Source organism: Hippocampus guttulatus, chromosome 15 (genome assembly GCF_054856545.1).
Source record: "Hippocampus guttulatus isolate MCC_2025c chromosome 15, RoL_Hgut_1.0, whole genome shotgun sequence".
Lineage (NCBI taxonomy): Eukaryota > Metazoa > Chordata > Actinopteri > Syngnathiformes > Syngnathidae > Hippocampus > Hippocampus guttulatus.
The window spans coordinates 15,981,611-16,000,677 of NC_141275.1; the positions used below are offsets into that span (position 1 = coordinate 15,981,611).

Sequence of the window (19,067 nt, forward strand, 5' to 3'; positions counted from 1 at the left end):
CTCACTCATATTGTCAAAATGATCATTTATTGACGGATTTGTCATCACAAACACAATTGGAGCAGCAACGTGGGCTTGTAATACGCAAATGGTTCATCGTTACAATTTCGACAGGTTTTCACCACGTGTACAGCGCACGAGTCTTTTTGCACCTCTTCCGATCAGCGTCCACAAAGTTGTGCTTATCGGAGAGTGCTGCTTTTCTTCCTTGAACAATGTCAGCAAAGGCCTTGATTGTCTTTTGGGTTTCTGAGCGAGTATCCTCGGCTGAGGAGTATTTTGCCTGAGATGTGAGATTCTTCCTCCCACGATCAGCTCAGAAAAGTTGCGCCCGACAATCATGAATGTGGAACTCGGTTACGATAACAAATTAGCATTGCGATTATCGCAACGCTGAAAGATTTAGCGCTGGATTGTGTTGAGAAATGTTTTATTTATTTTTTTCCCCTCTCCTCAATCTGCCTCGAAAACTGTTGGAGCCGCCAATCCTCGAGGTGAAACTTGTTCAATAGTTAACAATCGGCTAAAACGGCCTCGCTTTTTCTCGCTCTTCTTCTTTGGATGCCCCGCGGCGCACCGTGTTGCCTCACAGTCGAGTCTTTGACACTCGGAACAGACTTGTGGTTCGGAGGGTAGACTTGGCAATTGTGCTGCGCTCTGCACGCGTTAAGCGCAAAAAGACCCTTTTTTTTTTCCTCTCGCAACTACTTTGTGGGCAGAATTCACACTTAAGTTCCCAGAACCAAACTGTGAATGGGCGTCAGTCAGTAAAGATAAACAAAACAATGATAGTGCAAAAGAATTAAACCTAAACAAAAACGGATCAACAGGTTTTAAAAGAAAAAAAAACTCGTAAAAAGGAATCAAGATGGCGTGACGGCGGTCAGTGGGACTTAGTGGGCGCGTCGGGGATGCTCTCGGTGAGCGGGGTGAGTCCCAAGAGCAAGGTGTGGCGTTCGTACTGCTTGGTCTGCCGGAACTTGGTGTCGGTGCCGTGCAGGCGGTCCAGCACACCGAAAACGCCGAAACACTGGTTGAACCTTGAATCAACGGGGGCACGGGTTCAAAGTAAGAACATCACGACGACCCGGAAAAAGTTCCGCGGAAAACTGACCTGAGGTGGTGAAAGTCGTGGAACTCTGGGGAGGGCAGAAAGGGCAGGTGGTACCCGCAGTGGGAAACGGTGGTACTGACCAGTGCCAGGCAGTACCACATGCACGTGCTGGACACGTGCGAGCCCAACAGCGCCGGCCCGATCACCACTGGCAGCAGGTTGGAGAACTGATGGCGCAACAGAACATGATCCTCTGGCAAGGCGGCTTAATGCCTTTTTGTGACTCCTCCAGTTTCTCTCTTTGACGCCAGCTGCCGGTGACGCACCGAGTCCCTGACATCGGGATTTTGCTTTGATTTATTTCCGCTTCTCTCCCCGACATCACACCAGCGCGGGCAGCTGGTTGAAACGGACGTTGGTGGAAGGGCCCCTTGAGCAAAAGCAAAAGGGGGTCGGGAGGGGGGAAGCGGCGGCAAAACAGGCCAAAATCCAGATGGCAGTGACTTATGGTATCGCCAGCGGGTTTGTGACATTTGCAGGGAGAACTGGAGGAATCGGAGAAAGACATGAAAGTGGACGTGAAGAAAGTGCGCATTTACCAAATGTTCCAGCGGGTGAGCGTAGGTGGCGACCACGCCGATAGGGGCGGTCCACTCGTGGTGCTGCTTGTGGAAGCGCTTGTAGAGGGTGGGATGATGGAACAGTCTGACGGGAAGACACCGCAAAGTAAGACCACTTCAAAGAGCAGATCGCCTTTCCATCTTCAACTTTTAAAAGCAAGGAGACTTTGTATCCCGCAGGAGTGAATTTTTGTTTGCATTTCAACATACAAGTTGGTCAACGGCGGTGACTTCAACCTTAAAAAAAAAAAATGCTTACCTTGACCAAAAAAATGAGTTGCAAACAAAATGTAAAACAAATGCAGTCAGTGGTCGGTGTTTCCTACCTGTGCGAGTAGTAAAAGAGAACTTCCTCCAGGATGGAGAAGATAGTGAGTTCGGCGAGGGCCCAGTGGAGGGTGGGCAGCTGGGGTCCGCAGGGGTCTCCTCTCCAGCGGGTCAAGTGGTAGGCGGCCACCACGGTGGGTGCAGAAATGAACATCTGGTTGAACAGCACCGTCTTCAAAGCGTGGCGCAGCTTCTCCGGGTCCACCTGGGCACAGCCAATCGTCGGCCAATCACAACACCGTTTTTATTTTCCCCGCGCAATTTTATAAACCGTGGCTCTATTTTTTTTTTCAGAACCATGTAATTAAAAAAAAAAAAGAAGACACTGTAAACACTGTAATGCAAATACGTGTATCATCTTAAACATGTTTTATCTTATCGTTACAGGGCGTAGCTGATTGGAAAGAAATGGATTGACTTGGCCTTTGACCTCCAACTAAAGACATCGAAGGACATGTCACGTATGTGAATTCTTATCTAATTAACAATACATGTTTTGTAACCAGAACGGTGTTTATTAATCCTCGACGTGAAAAGGGATTTTAGATGGGACAAACTCAATGTGGCCAGAAAATCAATCGACTGATTTGTTTTTGCCTAGAAAGCAACTCCTAAACTAAGATCAATGTAAATAAGCCAGCGACGGACTTTCCTCCCGCGTCAATACTGTACTCGACAACACAGACTCATTGGCTCTTGTTTAATCTGAATTTGACAGCCAATTTGGTAATATTGCGGCTGAGTGTGTGTTGGGGGGGGTTGGTGGGCGTAACGTCGTAAATCGAACCGAAACAGGCGCTAGCGAGGCTCACGTTTCCGGGTTTGTTTCCCTCGCGGGGGCCAACACGTCAGCCCCATAGTAGCACGTCGCCCCCTGTTGGAATGGCGTGTCACAAACCGGTACAGCACCAGCAGCTTGCTTTCCTTCTTTTTTTTTTTTTTTGGACAACATCATGCGCTAAGTCTTGCTTCGTTTCGGGGAGAAAAATAAATCGGTTTAATTCGGTCAGTGAGGTCAAAATGCAAATGAGGAAATAAATAAAACTCAATCTCCACTCTGATAAGGTAACGCTTGGAGAGTAACCTCTGGCACGCGTTATCAGCCATCTATCATGGATGAGATAAGAGGACTTTGAGCTTCCATGCCCCGACGCATGCGCACAAACACACACGCGCACCAGAGGAAAGCAACAAATGGGTCATCGCAATATTTGTTTTTCAATTTGGTGTTACTTTAAAAAAAAAAAATTACTTATGATTGTGATTTCTTATTTTGCTCAAATTCCCAGTCTCAAAGTAGCCGTGCAGTACCTTGAGTCACTTTCATGCTTCATTGATACCGACTAAAAATAAACCACCCATGCAACTTTCAAACCAGAGTGACTCAGGCATGACTGAGCGCACTGACGTATCACGCTGTTGCATCACATTCGCCGTACATAGTCTGAGAGGAGCGAGCCAAAGCCTACCGGGTCGTTCTTGTCGGCTTGGATGCGGTAGCGGGTGATGAAAGACGGTTTCCCCGTGGTGTCCGCCAGTAGCAGCAGACCGTTGAACGCCCACAACACCACCATGGGCACCAGCATCGTGCCTGCGGATGTCATGCCATTACGGCATTTCTTTCTTTTCGTCAAATAAAATGACACAAAAACACATGACAAAATCAGTCCATCCTCCTTACCCATGTAGAATAACGCCTCGTTGTGGCCCTCAAACATCACGTAGACTTTGGTCCACAAGTTCTGCCAAAAGTTGCCCGAAGCTCCCCAAAACTTCTGAAGATGCCTGCAACAAACAAGGTCTGCTCTACCTCGTCGGCCATCTTTCTGCAATGTTTCCGTGTTACGGCAATGTGATTTTTGTCCATGACGCTGACACCCGAAAAAGTCGTATTTTCTCTCATAGGTCGAAACAAGACGGAGCGCTGTGCGGCGAAGTAAGGAAGTCGCACCATGTCAGCGAATTACCAAACGCCGCCAGGAACAGGATTCCGGATCCGATGACAATGACGGCTTTCTTCACGGAATCCCACAGTCCTCCCGAGGCCTCCTGAGGAGACCCAAAAAAAAAAAAAAACCCCAACTCACATTTGGTCACGTAACATCAAGTACAAGCGACAAGTCCCTTAGCCTGCCTGATTCCCGTGGCATCTGGATTTTGGTCTGCTTTACTGGTGCTTCACTTTGAAAATTCTGAATTTGGCGCTCATCTCCTGGCCCGGGGGAAGGTCCCGAAGACCACCGCTTCCCCGTTTTGGCGAACGGTGGTATTGTGAAGCCCTTACGAGACTCTCGAGAAATCAACTTGATGTTGTTGCGCAACCGTGTCTATTCTTCCATCTGGCGGGGCGCCACCTTGCAGGAAGAGTCCAAGCCCAGGTTAGGGAAACGCACTCGGCGGAGCTATTGTGTCGAAAACAAAAAGAGGGTTTGCTGGGATGTTGTTCTATGAGAAGTGACCAACATGCTCATGCGCCAGTCACAAAAAAAAAAAAAATAAATAAATGTGAGGGGTTTTTGAGCTTCCCAAGGAATATCAAAATCCCCACCGGCGAATTGACTCTTAAACATTTTATCATCCATTTCTCTGTCTCGACGTGACTCCGGACCCCTCACAAAAGTTCAGGACTTTGGTCTTTGGGATGCAATTTCAGAATGAAGCTAAAATGCACTCTGGCCAAGGACGGCCGCTCGTGGAGTCCGCTTTCCAGTCGCCACGACTGTTGCAACCCGCCGATGACAGTGGCCAATTGTGATGAAACCTAACAAACCTGACAGTCCAGACAATAAGCGACATAATCATAATAACCCAGGTGTGTGTGCGGGTGTGTGTGTCAAGAAGCGCTTACCTGTCTGCTGCTCGCTTGTGCTCCCCTCATATCTAGAAACACCAACAAATAATTAGCAATGCTCGATTTTAGACATTCTCATGTTGAAAAAAGTACAAGGAATAGCTCTACTTGCTCGTTGCGCTTCATTGATCCAAATATAACATTTTAAAATATGAAACGTTTGTATGAGTCTCCAGTCGCGGGACACTTCATTAGGTACACCTATCATCTCTTTGCAATTCTTTGTGCTGTTACAAAGATGTTCAGATAATGGACAGATGGATATGTAGTATGGAGCACAAATGCACTATACGTAGACTCCATTTAGACCTCACATTAAAATGGATATCAAATTGATTTCACAGAAAAACATTTTTATCTTCATTTTTTAATGAAAATATTCAACCACCACAAATTTGTATAGTCACACGCGCGCACAATGGGGTATTCTACTTGTAGCTCTGCGACTATACGAATGATATTTAGGGCCTTAAAAAAACCGACAAAATAACGCCAGGGGGCCGATGTGGGCACATTTTGGAGTCGCTCACCTGCGCGACGCCTTGCTCCACCGCAGTGTTGCTGCTGTTGTGTGCCGGGACTTCGAGTCCCGGCAGTCAGCTGGCTTTGACAGCGCTTTGTTGACAGACAGCCCAGCGACGCGCTGATTGGACCGCTGCGGGTCAGCTGACCGGCGCCGTACCCGGAAGTAAAGTCTGGCCCGCCTCTCTTGCAGCCTGGCTCGATATTTGTTTTCCTTTCCTCGACGTCTCTTTTTTTTTTTTTTTTTAAACCTTTTAACCTGCACATTTCAGAAGCACCGGTAAGGTAAAAATTGAAATACTTTACAGGAGTAATTTACATCATGTGCTTACTCGTTAAACTCATAAAGAATAAAGTCATGTTCAACGGGTGTCACCACACGCCCACCCGATTAGCGCCGAAGTTGAGATATTGCATTTAATTATCACTTTATCTCTATAAACACGTGTTGACAAAGTACTTTGGCAGATAGAGGAGTGTACATAAAACACGATCGGATCTTAATCGTCAGCAACAATCCCCAAATCAACTGAAAAAAGCCTGCTCTGTATTCGTTTTATTTGACTCTATTCTTTTATCTCATTAAATAATTGATTTGTTGTTCATGATAAAGACAAAAAGAGTCAAATCAACCGTTGCATAATGCACATACAATACATTGCATGTTTTCTTCAACAATGGGTTCACTCATTATTTTTTAGATGAAACTGAAACGAGGAGTCATTCATTTCTGAAATGACTATAATAAATAATCCAACAAAAACAAATGAGATATGTATGTAATATATCAATGCAATTTATTGATTTATCATTTCAAGATGACGGTTTCTGTGCACATTTACAATACAATATTTGAACTTCATCTACGAATGAGCAGAGCAGGTCCCTTTGATTAAATCATCTAATTTGGCCCTTGAGCGCAACGGTGCAGCCCTTAGCCCAGGATGATGTTTTTCCTATTTCGGTTTGTGACGACCAGCATGTTTGCACGCCCAAAACAAGCCTGGCTGCAAGGTCAATCTGCTGGCTGCACGCTGCATTCACTCACTGTCGTCACGCTCCTCAGGTCTGACCCCCAGTGGCCGTATGTTGCCACTACAGCTGAGCCATGATTTCCCAAGTATACAGTAGAACGCTTCTTTATTTATAGAACGCTTTCGCAACGGCTGGAGGTGTAACAAAGAACATTTAACAAAAAAAAATAACAATAATACACATTGACAGGAAACGTGCTGCGATTGGTGTCCGAATAAAAGCTCTTTGACATGACAATATTCCGTCAAAGCAACGTGTCACTTGGCTTTCATTGCCACGGTAACCGAGGAGAGCGTTATGTCGTTAGGAGTTTGATAAACAACGACCATTCAATACACTCACGATCAGACTTCGGGACAATTTTAGAGTGTTCCCTGAACCTACTAGGCACCAGAGAGTCTCGATACGGGCCTATGTTGGTCACGGTCACCATACATCCCAAATTTCGACTTTATTTGAAGGGGGAGAGAAAAAAAAACCCTTAAAATCCCATGGAAAGTTACCAGAAACATTTTGGAAATGTACTGGAAAACGTTCCACTGGGCATCGCGTTCTTTTTGCCATTCTGAGCCTCCCGTTGGAATTAACGTGTTTGTGCTCTGCATTGTTGTTGTTGTTTTTGGGGCGTTGGTTCAAGAAGTACAGTAAACGGAATCCACGGGTGCCATGGGGCAGGTTGAGCCGGCTGCTCCCCCGCTGAGTGGCGTCGTTGGGCGGCCGGCAGCTCTCGGCTCGTCTCGCTGTGGATTGTGGGAGGCGACGGAGCCAGCCAGAGCGAATCGCCGAGCCGAGCCTTCGCAGTCACCGGGATCACCGCAGTCACATTTTACGCCCTTGCACTCGGCTTTGGGTTTCACGTAAGTACGCCGCGGGCGCTACAAGTCGTCGCGGTTGTGTCTTTTTGATTTAGATATTATTAATTTTTTATTTAACCGAGCGGAAGCCGAGCGAAGGCCGAAGTGGCGAGCTCTCGTACGGGGAAGAGGGGGGCCGGCGAGACGCCGCCGCCGACATGAGCACAACCCGTCAGCGCCGCTTCAACTGACATGTTGCGGAAATACTTGTGAATGTCAGAGCCCGGTTCGGACGTGAACGAGCCACGCTTCCCGTCAATGCGTCGGGTCGTCGGGGCCGTGGGGACGAGGCCACCTCGCCTCCGCCTCCGTTTGCACCTCCGCCGGGAGGACACGCAAGCGGGCGTCTTGCTAACCTCGGCGTTCGTTCCCGCTCCAAAATGGAGCCGGCGTTGGCCTCCACACTTCACGCACATGACTGCATGTGCCATTCAAAACACGGTAGCCCTTCTCGTGATGCCATATTATCCCAATTGAAGAGTTTTAATTGCTATCAATGACTAAACTTGGGACTATGGTGACATTTAGGCTTCATTTGAATATTGGCTCATTCGTGCGCCAACGCACCTCGTGAATATGAACGGTGGCGTATTTACAAGTCAATTTATACAGTAAAGATGACAACCAATCTGGCTAGTGAAACGGGTGCTAATATAAAGGCACGTCAGCGCTACTAATGAACATGCTATTGAAAAGGTGCAACGAGGCGCCGCGCACTAAAAATGACAACAAATGTATCTAGTGAATGAGCCTCCACTTATTCGGCCGCCGTCACATTTGAGAATTTACCGATTGGCATTGTTTGGGGGGGGTGGGGGGGCACTTATTTGCTAAGAAGCTCACCTATTTATTGTTTGTATTGAGAAATGGCGCCCTCTAGAGGCATCCTGGCGTCAAGGAAAGGAGTGAAGGAGTTGAAATTAGCCACAAGTAGCGGCTGACCACCCTTTTGTGGCATCCGCAAGCAATTGGGAACCTTTGACGGCGCTCACCTTGCTCACGGATTTTTGTGAATAGCGATCGTTCACCATATCGACTGAAAACGTGATAATAACGTCTCTCTTCGCGGAGTTATTTTGATTTCCACAAAGCTACTATTCTGTTGTTTGAATGGCAACGGCTGGAAACGGGTTCGTGGTACTTTCTGCCTGTCACACTACGTCGCTGGCACAAAGATACATTATTGCTTGTTCATAACAAGTACTTTACGGACCAATTGAGTCAAACTTACCGAAGCAAAGCCGATGATTTCTACCTGTCAAAATACAAGAGCTGTCGAAAAAAATAAATCTATCTTCACAAAGCGTTTTTATGGTCGGGTATATTAAAAACAGCTCAGCGCCCGCAAAAATAAATGACAACTATAATGTATATAAATGCCAACCTTCTGGCATAAAACTGACAGAAACGTTGATGCGGTTGTTGTCCTGCGAGGGGCTTACCTGCAAAATGTGTTGTTTTTCATTTAGATTCCATTTCTAAAACTGACAAGGAAGTGCACTTGTTTGCCTTTCTGTGACTCTTCCCGTCTCTCGGCGTTTCACCTCCCCCCGCAGGAGGCCCCACTCGCGTCGCGGTGAAAGCATGTCGAGTCGAGGAGGCAAGAAGAAGCTGACCAAGACGTCGCGCTCCACCAAGGCGGGCGTCATCTTCCCGGTGGGCCGCATGCTGCGCTACATCAAGCGCGGCCTGCCCAAGTACCGCATCGGGGTGGGCGCGCCCGTCTACCTGGCCGCCGTGCTGGAGTACCTGACCGGTGAGTCGGCACTCCGCCATTGCCCATTTATCGCACTGCAGAAGTTGCAGTGATGACTTTGCATGATGATTAATAGCAGAATAAATATTGCTCGTCAGCTAATCGAAACGTTTCTTTCGCCGTGACCGCTGAGTGACGTGACTCTCCTGGAAGTGAGGGAAAAAAAAAAAAAAAAAAAAGAAGACGCCACGTGCGTCGATCGATTTACTTTCCTCCTCCTCCTCCTCCGCAGCTGAGATCCTGGAACTGGCGGGCAACGCGGCCCGAGACAACAAGAAGGGACGGGTCACGCCGCGACACATCCTGCTCGCCATCGCCAACGACGAGGAACTCAACCAGGTACAGCCGCTTTCTTTCGTCAAGCCATCGGCAACGGAATTCTTTCTGGTAGCGAGACGGTCGGGAGAGTTTTGGGGAGGGGCCCCGCCACACTATTTGAAGTGATGTCGTTCGGACGCGGCACAATCGCGAACCCGTCTGTCGCTCTCTCAACTGGACGGAAGAGTCCGAACATTTATTTATTTATTTATTTTCCGTCGTAGCTCCTGAAGGGCGTGACCATCGCGGCGGGCGGCGTCCTGCCCAACATCCACCCCGAGCTGCTGGCTAAGAAGCGGGGCGCCAAAGGCAAGCTGGAGACGCCCCTCTCGCCCGCCCCCGAGAAGAAAGCCAAGCCGGCCAAGAAGACGGCCGGCAAGAAGATGGGCGGCAAGAAGGGCGCCGGCAAGGCCAAGGTAGGAGAGGAAAGCCCGCCTGGTTGGGACGCGCCCCCCCCCCCCCCCCTGCCCCGCAGCGCCACCCGCCGGTGACATCTCGCCCCGCTTGCAGAAACAGGGCGAGGCCAGCAAGACGGCGTCGGCCGACAGCACCACCGAGGGCTCCCCGCCGGACAGCTTCACCGTCCTGTCCACCAAGAGCCTCTTCCTGGGCCAAAAAGTCAGTCGACGCTGCGGCCGCCTCCGCCGAAGGGACCATGCAATTAGGCCCTTTTCGTCTTTGCGCCGCCGCGGCCCCCCCCAGAATTGGCCAGTTGATTTCATCGGACGGGGAGAGCTCATCAAAAAGGCTTTTTGCGGCTGATTTAATTCCCCGCGGTTGCTCTTTTGACGCCGATGTGTGCAATAAGCTGCCGGACGGGGAAGTCCCGAGTCCTCATTTGGGATGCGCTGACTCAAAGGCCTCCGTCAATTTGCGTCACACTGACGGACGGGACGACCGACATTCATCGCTCGATGATCCAACCGAATTCATCGCTTCATTATTTAGGGCTAAGACATTTTAGAATCCTTTTTTGGGGGGGGGCGAGGGGGGGCAAATTTCACTTTCATTTCAATCATACGGCCAGGAGATCATTTTTATCACAGCAAACACGCAAGTCCTCTCGGTATATCCGCTGTAGTTTGATTTTATTGATCACCAGTTGACCCAACGCAGACGTCTTTCCTTCTATTTTGTTCGGGAAAAATTGTTCTAAAAGTCAAAATTGTCATCAGCGCATCTCAAATTAAAAAAACATGCCAAGACTAACAAGATAACCAAACAGGATGTGGCCTGAGCCTTAAAAAAAAAAAAAAAAACAACAACAAAAAACTCAATTGAATATTCCACGTCCTTCAGATCGACTTCAATTTGGGGGTCGAAGGCGCAAAAAAACAAAACAAAAAAAGGTCACGACATCCTTTGAGGCTCAGGTGGTGTCAACTTGGTTTTAACGGCTTTGCTTCCTTCCTCCTTCCTTGTCGCTCTTCCGCTGCATGAACCCCCCCCGACCCCCCCCGCAGCTCAACCTCATCCACAGCGAGGTCAGTAACTTGGCTGGCTTTGACGTGGAGGGGGTCATCAACCCCACCAACGCCGAACTTGAGCTAAAAGATGATCTAGGTGAGACGCCCCCAACCCCCCCCTACCGTCCCGCGGCCACAGCAGGGCTTTGAAACGTGAAACGTCAAAGTCCCGGCGGCCGCCTTTTGCACCTCCACCTTTGGGCTGACTTCCTGTCCGGCGGCCGTTCCATCAGTTGATCCGGACTTCCTGCCTGACAGGAAGTTGAGCGCCCGCTTCGGCTCACTTAGTCAGAAGCCCCCCACCCCCACCCCCCTCCAACAACGCAACAATTCCAATGGACCCGGAAGCCATTTTCTTGGGCATTCTGACTAAACGAGCTCCCGGCTCCCGTCGCCGGTTTCCCGGCATGTCGCCAGCCGGCGTCGTCGTGGCCGCGTGTTGTCTGACCGCCGTGTTGTTTGTGGTTCATTCGTAGTTGCAAGTTGTCCAAGCCGACATTTCCATAGTGGAGAGCGACGCTGTCGTTCACCCGACCAACTCGGCGCTCTATTTGGGCGGTGAAGTAGGTAAAGGAACCAGTCAGCCTCCAATGGCTTCGGGCTTGCCCAAAAGCTGCCGCCGCTGCTGCCGCTGCTCCTTCTGCTAATGCTCCTTTTGACACTGATCCAGTGATCCCGATTCAGACGATGCGACCTTGCCAAACGCCGTCCCCGCCACTTGCAAGCGTTGCATCCAAAAACATGGCCAACTCCATCCGGAAGGACAACTTCTCCCGTATTGGATCTGAGGCTGAATTTATATTGCCGGACCCGAGCGCCCGCTTCCAATTTCTCGCCTCCTTGATCGCGGGAATTATTTCCCCACACTCTTAACATTCTTTTTCCAAGTACCCCTTTGTTTTTTTTGTTTTTTTTAATCACTTCTATGCCACAGAGAGAGCCTGCGTACCAACGGCGCCCCTCGGTGGGCTACGCTTGCGCTGTAGTTGACGTCGACGCTCTTTTGACCATCTTTGACTCGGCATTTGCAAATTCACCAAACGTTTTACTCCCCCAATACTGTCACGTCAAAGTTTAAATTCAGCCTTCGGGCCTGCGGGCTCCTGTTTGAATTGAATAACGATCAGGATGCCAATCCGCTTGCTCCTTTTTTAGCTCTCGCTGCTCCAGTCGGCTAATTTGCGTCGTTTCGTGATACCGCGGTCAGATTGCGACACCCGCTTGCGTCGATTCCGTATCGATGTGCTCCCGTGCGGCGTCCGTCTCTGACGTCACACATCACCTCCCGATTGTGAGGTGCTACCTAAACTTGTCCTGAGTCTCCCGAAGGAAACGAGAGCCCGCGCGAGAGGCAAACGGGATCCCTCAGAACTAGAGAGCGGCAACATCTGATGATTGACGGCATCTCGCTTTAGCATGCGTCCATCCGCCAGCATGGCCTGCGCCGCCGCCGCCGCCGCCGTGTGTGTGACTCTCCCGCTCGTGTGATCCCGACTCCTTCCTTCGCAGGTTCTGCACTGGAAAAGAAGGGCGGCAAGGAGTTAGCTGAAGCGGTGCTGGAGATGAAGAAGAAGAACGGGCCGCTGGATGTGGCAGGAGGCAAGTGGCTCCCTTAAGTGGCATTACTAAAAGCATTTTAGGGCCATACACGTCTGCACAGGTAGTGGAAAGAGAAAATACAAGATGCTCTTGAATGGCGCCCTGAGGAACTCCACTGTTGATAGTAGACAGATATTCTTCCTGTGTGGATGTTCAAGTCTGCTTTTTCATTTGAAGCCCAGTGGGGGGGAGTGACATCAGTTGCGCAGCACATTGTGATTATTATTATTATTATATATATATATATTTTTTTTACATTATTTTCTCCTCGAGCCAAATGAACCTTTGTGGAGATCTTATTATTTGTTTTGTCTTTTTCACTCCTCAGCTGTCTTGACCGCCGGCTTCGGCCTTCCCGCCAAGTACGTCATCCACTGCAACAGTCCGGCGTGGGGCTCGGACAAGTGCGAGGACATGCTGGACAAGACGGTGAAGAACTGCCTGGCGCTGGCCGACGAGAAGAAGCTCAAGTCGGTGGCCTTCCCGTCTATCGGCAGCGGCAGGTAAGGGAAAAAAAAACACCGCGTCCTTGTTTCGTTTGTATTAGTCGGTGCTCAGGAAATCAATTGGGAGTTTTGAGAGTTTTCCATTCAGGTGCCAAAGCCAGTTTCATTAAGCAATGTGAAATTTGGTCGGCACGTCTGTCACGAGTAGACCCACTAAAAAGTCTCAAGAAGCCCTGCCTCAAAAACACACGGCAAGTTTGGCCTTTTGAGTCAAAGCAAACTTGACTGCACACGTGAAAAAATGCCCCCCCCCCCCCTAAAAAGCCCGTCTCACTTATTGTCACGGCAAGAAAAAGTCTCAGGAAGCCCCGCCCGAAAAGACGGCCAATTTGGTCGGTGGTTGGCGGAGGCTAATTGCAGGCCCGTCCGTCATTCCAGGAACGGCTTTCCGAAGCAGACGGCGGCCCAGGTGATCCTGAAGGCCATCTCCAGCTACTTTGTGGCCACCATGTCCTCCACCATCAAGACGGTTTACTTTGTGCTCTTCGACAGCGAGAGCATCGGCATCTATGTGCAGGAAATGGCCAAACTGGAGGCCAGTTAAAAGCTTGCCCACTCCTTTTTGGTTTCCTAGCGGGACGAGATGAAGCTTTCTCAACGGCCGGGAACTTGTTTTTGCGTCACGTTTGTATTCTTTCCTATTTGTTTTTTTTTTTTCCTAAAAATTTGCTTTCCAGACGTAATTGCGCACTGAGCTGACCTTTCGACGCAAACAGTGGCGACGAAATAAGAAAAGAGGTTTAATTTTCTGAAACGGGTATATGCATGTTAGCAGCTCTGTTGCCAGTTACTTTAAAAAAGGGGAAAAAAAATCATCATCTCGGTAGCGCTCGTAATTGTGTTTTTAACGTGTCGCCTTTTTTCTGTCAAGGAATCTCTTTTAAGTTTGCTTTTTTTGGTGTGTCGTGTTTGTTCGCTGTGTGCCCTGCAGTTTCACTCCCCCACCCAAAAAGGGGGGCCGTGTGGGGGGGGGGGGGGTCAAATTAAGTGTCAACTGACTGTCCCTCATCATCAGGCGAATCACCACTGAAAGACAAGTTTTAATTTTTGTTATTTTTTTTGGGGGGGGGGGGCAGGGCACTGCTGCTTTGCAAAGGCGCGTTTCTATCAATGTTTCTAGATGGAGTATTTGTGGAAAAGTTCTTGTTGAAAAGAATTATGTCGTATTTTGAATTTGCACATCTTGAAAAGGCACGCTCGGATTTGGAAGCCGACCGCCGGCCCGCGTCGCTCTTTGTGTGTGTTTTGTCCTCATTTAGCCGTAAAAAAAAAAAAAAAACTTTAGGGGGGAAGGGGGGGGGTAACTACTGTGGCCGCTAGGTGGCGCACCAGGATCAGGAATGGTCAGGTCCTTTTCACTTGGAATTTGGTTTTGATGGATGGAAACTGTCAAAAGGATTTTCAACTTTCTTATTGAGAGGGGAAAAAAACGCTTTCTAAAGAATGACTCTGTACATTTGCTGACTGCACACAAAAATTAATCTGTACGCACTCGGAAAATAAACTCTTTGAAAATACCCCCAAAATTGAAGGATTGTGTTGCCTACTGGAAGAAAAAAAAGGTGTCTTAAAACGGGGCTTCCTAAGATGCACTGCCAAAATTTGGAATTTATTCTTATTATTTTTTATTGTTAATCTCTCCGTCTTTTTCATATAAAATCCGCTGTAATATCTTTGATTTTATAGTTCATGTGAAGTCATTTTCATTATTTAATTTGATTGGAAGTCTTGCAAAAAGAATTTTTAAAATCCTTTTAAGTTCCCCAGATTTTTGAAATTAATTTTTTTAACTTAATTTTTGTTCTTATCCTTCAGGTTGCAAATGTTTGGATCTTATTAATTTGATTTGTAAATTTGGTTTAAAAAAAACATCAAAATGTCACCTCAGCATTTCTTTATCAAAACAACTTTAGCTCACTACCCTCCCCCACTGCACAAACTTAAAAAAATATATTTTTTATTTTGCAAATTCAGTTTTTAAAAAGCCCCCAAGTATTTCATCAATATTGTGATTTTTTTAAGATGAAAACTTGAGCTCATTTCGATGCAAAATACAGAAATTTGTCACTTTTTTTTAGGCCGGCAAAAAAACTGGATCGTATCAAACATGAAATGTATTCATATGAATTGATTTGATTATTACATGCAAATATACAGTTGTTAAAAAAAACATTGACATGAATAACATATTTTCATTGTTTACTTTTCAGTCTAAAATATGCCCCCCCCCCCCCCCCCCCCACCAACCCGAACAAAATGGTGACATCTTTTGAAGCCTTCTGTCAGTTGCTCAGGCGCGTTTGCGGCCGGAACGAGAGGCCTGTCAATCAATGACTCCAGACTTCACTTGACCCCCGGTGAACTTTCGGCCAGGAATTGGCCCTTATCCTTCAGGTTATTGATTAAAGCCGCCCGTCGAAGCGACTGCGCCGCTGACGGAAAAACTCTTAGAACAACTTCTCTTTAAAAGGTGCTCTGGCTTGCAAAATCCGTCAAGGCGGCAAAGTTCCCACGGTGAGAGAGCAGGAATTCATCATGAATAACTGGCTCGTCGAAGCAAGATGTCATCGCTTGATGACTTGCTTTCAGTATATGTAGCCAATTAAAGTCCCTGTCAAATGAAAAGAAATATCTTGTTAATTTGACAACAACGCCAAGGAGAGCGTTGTGACCGACCCTGCCAAACTCGACTGATTCAAAACAGACAAAGCCAAGTGTTGAAAATCCTGAAACAACGCCCCGCTAAAATGCCGACTGTCATTCGAATGCCACTACGCCCGGCGTCTTTGCTACGCTTGCGCGCGGCCTCCCGTTGATGCCGGCAGCTGGAATACGTCCCACCGAGAGTCGCTAGCTCAAGAGCTAACGGGCTTCGATGGCGGCGGGCTCATCGCCAACGAAGCCTCCCCGCTTGGGAATTTAAAAAACAGCTCGGAGATGCGTTTTCACGTTAGCTCGCTAACGACACGCTGTTTTTTAAATGAGGAAAATAGCACTCCACAAAATTGAAAAACACACCGACGTAAAAGCATTCAGCCGAATGCAACGGAACTCGACAGTGTCTATTCGTCATTAATTGCTACGATCCAATTTCTTGTGCCGCTCCTTCTGCTGTGCCTGCCTTGGCCACCGGGGGTAATATAATTCAGTCACGCGGACACAAACGAAGTAGAATAGCAGTCGTTCTGCTGCCGCCGTCGAGGACTCCGTCAAGGGCTGTGAAACGAGTCGTTTTTTTTTTGTTGAGGGTAAAGAATCTATGCTTACTTAGAAACTGCAACTGTCGGCGCTGACGCTTAGCACTTCAGTGGCATTTGACCTCGCTTGTTAGCATTAAGCTAAGCGGACGTTCCTCTGGCAACTGCTGTTGTTTGAAATACTGAACGTGTAACGGTCTTTGATTTAGTTTTAGTTTTAGAGTAAACGAGACGTGAGTGGCATGAAACAGCTTGAATATTTGCCAAACTTGAGGCAACGGTAAAAGTTGGCTGATCGACCGCTCGCATGCCCAAAAACTCCAAAGTGGCGTCACTTGCGTCTCAAGGCGGCGCTTGCTATTTCAAAACAAATGTCGCAATTGATTTTATAGCAACTCTGAATCAATGAAAGGCGAAGAATGTCCACGGGCAGAACGCGAGGGAAGACCGAGCGGGCAAATTCGGCGGAGTCAGACGGGGGTCATTTTCCCAGCCATCCAGGGAGGCCACGACCACAGACCCCCTCTGAGGGCAGCCCATCTGAGGCCTAATCCCCAGGAAATACATGCAGGTTTCAGCTGCTATTTCCCCCCTTCCCGTCCAGCCCACATCCATCCCCACCATCCAACCACCCCCCCCCCCTCCAAAAGCTCCTTAAATTCAAAGCATGTGTCCCAGGCCAATCCGAGGGTTGTGTTTCCCAGAGCCTGTGCTGATGAAATTTTATTCTTTGCACGAAAAATGGAGTGAGGGTGGAAGGAAAACACGAAATAAAATAAAGCAAACATTGAAGGGCAGATCAAGGAGGAGGAGAAGACTGTAAGAAGCTGGTCAATGCTGGGGGTGGGGGCTTATTTAGGAGTGCTTTCATTTCTCTGATCTCCAGATATCAACGCAAGAGATTTTTCACAGGACGACAACAAAGTTATGTCGTTTTTCAGGAAACCAACCCCAAACCCTTCAAATTGAGAATTTGCGACATCCACCCTAGACTGGTCGCAAGTCAACTGCATGGTCCATGTGGTGAAGCAACCATTCACGGTCACATGATGGACAAATCGTGACCCGTCAAACAAAATTGGAGATGACCAAGAATTGCGCTTTGAGGAACACCAAAGGAATCCATCTATTCATTATCTGATTGGCTTCTCCTCACGTGGGTCGCGGGCATGCTGGAGCCTATCCCAGCCGCAAACCGGTTGCCAGCCCATCGCAGAGCCCACCCAGACAAAACAACCATTCGCGCTCACAATCACAACGAGGGACAATTTTGAGTGCTCCATTAGCTTGCCGTGCATGTTTTGGAATGTGGGAGGAAATGGGAGTACCCGCAGGAAAGCCACGCAGGAACAGGGAGAACATGCAAACTCCACACTTCAAAATGTGGGTCGAAATAGCTGAACTGAGAAAAAGACACCCTAAATTTTTTTTTTTTTAAAACAGTCCAGCGGACAGTTTTTTTTGGGGGGGGGGGGGGTGCTAACAAGGAGCTGGGCCGGCGTCCCTTTAATAATCCCATGATCCTCCGTCATTAAAGCCGACTGAAGACGGGATCTCCAACATAAGGGCAGAGAGTCGCTATCACCCCCCCTCCACCCCTTCCCTCCATCCCTCATGGCAGCTTCTGTCCCCCCCCCAACGGCCCCCCCCCCCTTTGCTGCTCTTCGTGACACCCGAAAAGGGTTAAATCCCTCCCCGGGCAGGCCTCCTCACACTTAGCGCAGGCAACCCGATAGCCGGCCGCCTTTTGATGGCCTGATTCTCCAGCTTAGGAGAATAAATTAAAAGAAATCCTCCTCCTCGCAGCGCACTGCGGCTGCTGATTTAGGATTTTCATCTGGAATGAGAGCGTTTGACTCCCTCCCGTAACCCCCCCCCCCCCCCCCCACCCCCGGCCCGCCCTTCCTTCCGCCTCTTTGGGCAGGCTGTATATATTTGGATCAAATACGCTCCTAATGGAAGGCCGGTGCGACTGTCAATCAAACAAAGGGCGCTCCGAGCCGCCGCATATTCCGTCCCGATCCCACGTTGACGGGGAGAACCTTCATTTGTTTTACGGCGGAGCGAGGGCGACGTCAGAATGCCGATGCGTGAGTCGGGTTCACCAGCAAAAGCAAGATTGCCACTCACGGATTCCCACGGTTATTCGGTATTTTACGTTGCAAACGCGCCTTCCGCTAGCTTAAATGCTAGCTATGCAAAACGCCAGAGACGGGCTCGCGTAGCTAGCAATGCCCTGAGCCTTTAAGCAACAAATACAAACGCTAGTGGCACGTAAGGACACGCAACATAATGAATATTACTGCAGCTTACTGAGCACTTGTGACCGTCTGTTTCTATCCGCATGCTTGAATTATCCCCCCCCAGCCCCACCGCGGTGGCCTTGTTGCGTACAACAGAAGAAGTCATGACCAATTAAGCAAGACAGATCCACGGTACAAATACCAGAGGGAAAAAAAAAAATCGACTTCACTGCGGTCGCCGCATTGTGGGCGTACCTAATGAAGTGTCCGGTGGGCGCGCATGAAGGCGAGACGGCCATTTTGTGAGAAGACGCCCACAAAGCGAGGGTCCTTGAACGCATCGGCGCAGCTGTAAATGGCCTTTTATTGGCGTTGGCCCGCTCTCGGGGTTATTGGGAGGTTATCCAAGGCCGTACACACGCGCGCATTTTCCCACAGCAGATAGCATATTCTTCCGCACACGCACACACGGGTTAATGTGAGGGCCGGATCGGACGGGGTCAAGCCCGACAGATAAACTCCGGCCCTGGAGGTTCCAGCCTCTCGGCGGATCTGCAAATCATTAAGCTCAAGGTGATTCACGGCGGCTTTGCCCCAGAGGATTGTCCCCCCCCCCCCCCCCCCACACCCCCAATCGCTGACTCAGGCGAGCCACTCAAAAGACACCTCTGAAGAGACAAGAAGCCTCGGTGGTGACAGGCCAGGGGATCTGCATGTAA

At 48.9% G+C, this 19,067-nt stretch overlaps 2 protein-coding genes across 4 annotated transcripts; one reads left to right on the plus strand and one right to left on the minus strand.

Annotated features, from left to right (window-relative positions):
- Positions 1-10: 10 nt before the first annotated feature.
- On the minus strand, positions 11-5,451 carry faxdc2 (fatty acid hydroxylase domain containing 2). Its single transcript, XM_086131173.1, has 9 exons — positions 5,383-5,451; positions 4,850-4,881; positions 3,953-4,050; positions 3,683-3,786; positions 3,471-3,592; positions 2,001-2,206; positions 1,654-1,759; positions 1,115-1,281; positions 11-1,040 (listed from the first exon to the last, which is right to left on the minus strand). Exons 2-9 carry the CDS (start codon positions 4,877-4,879, stop codon positions 884-886), a joined length of 990 nt encoding a protein of 329 aa, XP_085987299.1. The 5' UTR covers positions 4,880-4,881; positions 5,383-5,451; the 3' UTR covers positions 11-883.
- Positions 5,452-5,523: 72 nt separating this feature from the next.
- Positions 5,524-14,425, plus strand: macroh2a1 (macroH2A.1 histone). Of its 3 annotated transcripts, none has more exons than XM_086131168.1 (10): positions 5,524-5,654; positions 7,050-7,266; positions 8,820-9,019; positions 9,252-9,358; positions 9,562-9,753; positions 9,848-9,955; positions 10,801-10,900; positions 12,313-12,402; positions 12,731-12,905; positions 13,287-14,425. In XM_086131168.1, exons 2-10 carry the CDS (start codon positions 7,076-7,078, stop codon positions 13,450-13,452), a joined length of 1,329 nt encoding a protein of 442 aa, XP_085987294.1. In that variant the 5' UTR covers positions 5,524-5,654; positions 7,050-7,075; the 3' UTR covers positions 13,453-14,425. The 3 variants fall into 3 exon arrangements, with proteins under 3 accessions (XP_085987294.1, XP_085987296.1, XP_085987295.1); XM_086131170.1 differs by lacking the exon at positions 10,801-10,900 and adding an exon at positions 11,280-11,370; XM_086131169.1 differs by having other exon boundaries at positions 5,584-5,654; positions 7,047-7,266.
- Positions 14,426-19,067: the final 4,642 nt, after the last annotated feature.

Coding starts and splice junctions, on each gene's coding strand:
- faxdc2 (XM_086131173.1), bottom strand. CDS start 4,879: ATGAGGGGAGCACAAGCGAGCAGCAGACAG. Junction 3,787..3,952: donor TTTGGTAATTCGCTGACATG/GTGCGACTTCCT, acceptor TGTTTGTTGCAG/GCATCTTCAGAAGTTTTGGG. Junction 2,207..3,470: donor AAGCCGACAAGAACGACCCG/GTAGGCTTTGGC, acceptor GGCTGTGCCCAG/GTGGACCCGGAGAAGCTGCG.
- macroh2a1 (XM_086131168.1), top strand. CDS start 7,076: ATGGGGCAGGTTGAGCCGGCTGCTCCCCCGCTGAGTGGCGTCGTTGGG. Junction 9,359..9,561: donor ACGACGAGGAACTCAACCAG/GTACAGCCGCTT, acceptor TTTCCGTCGTAG/CTCCTGAAGGGCGTGACCAT. Junction 10,901..12,312: donor TGAGCTAAAAGATGATCTAG/GTGAGACGCCCC, acceptor CTTCCTTCGCAG/GTTCTGCACTGGAAAAGAAG.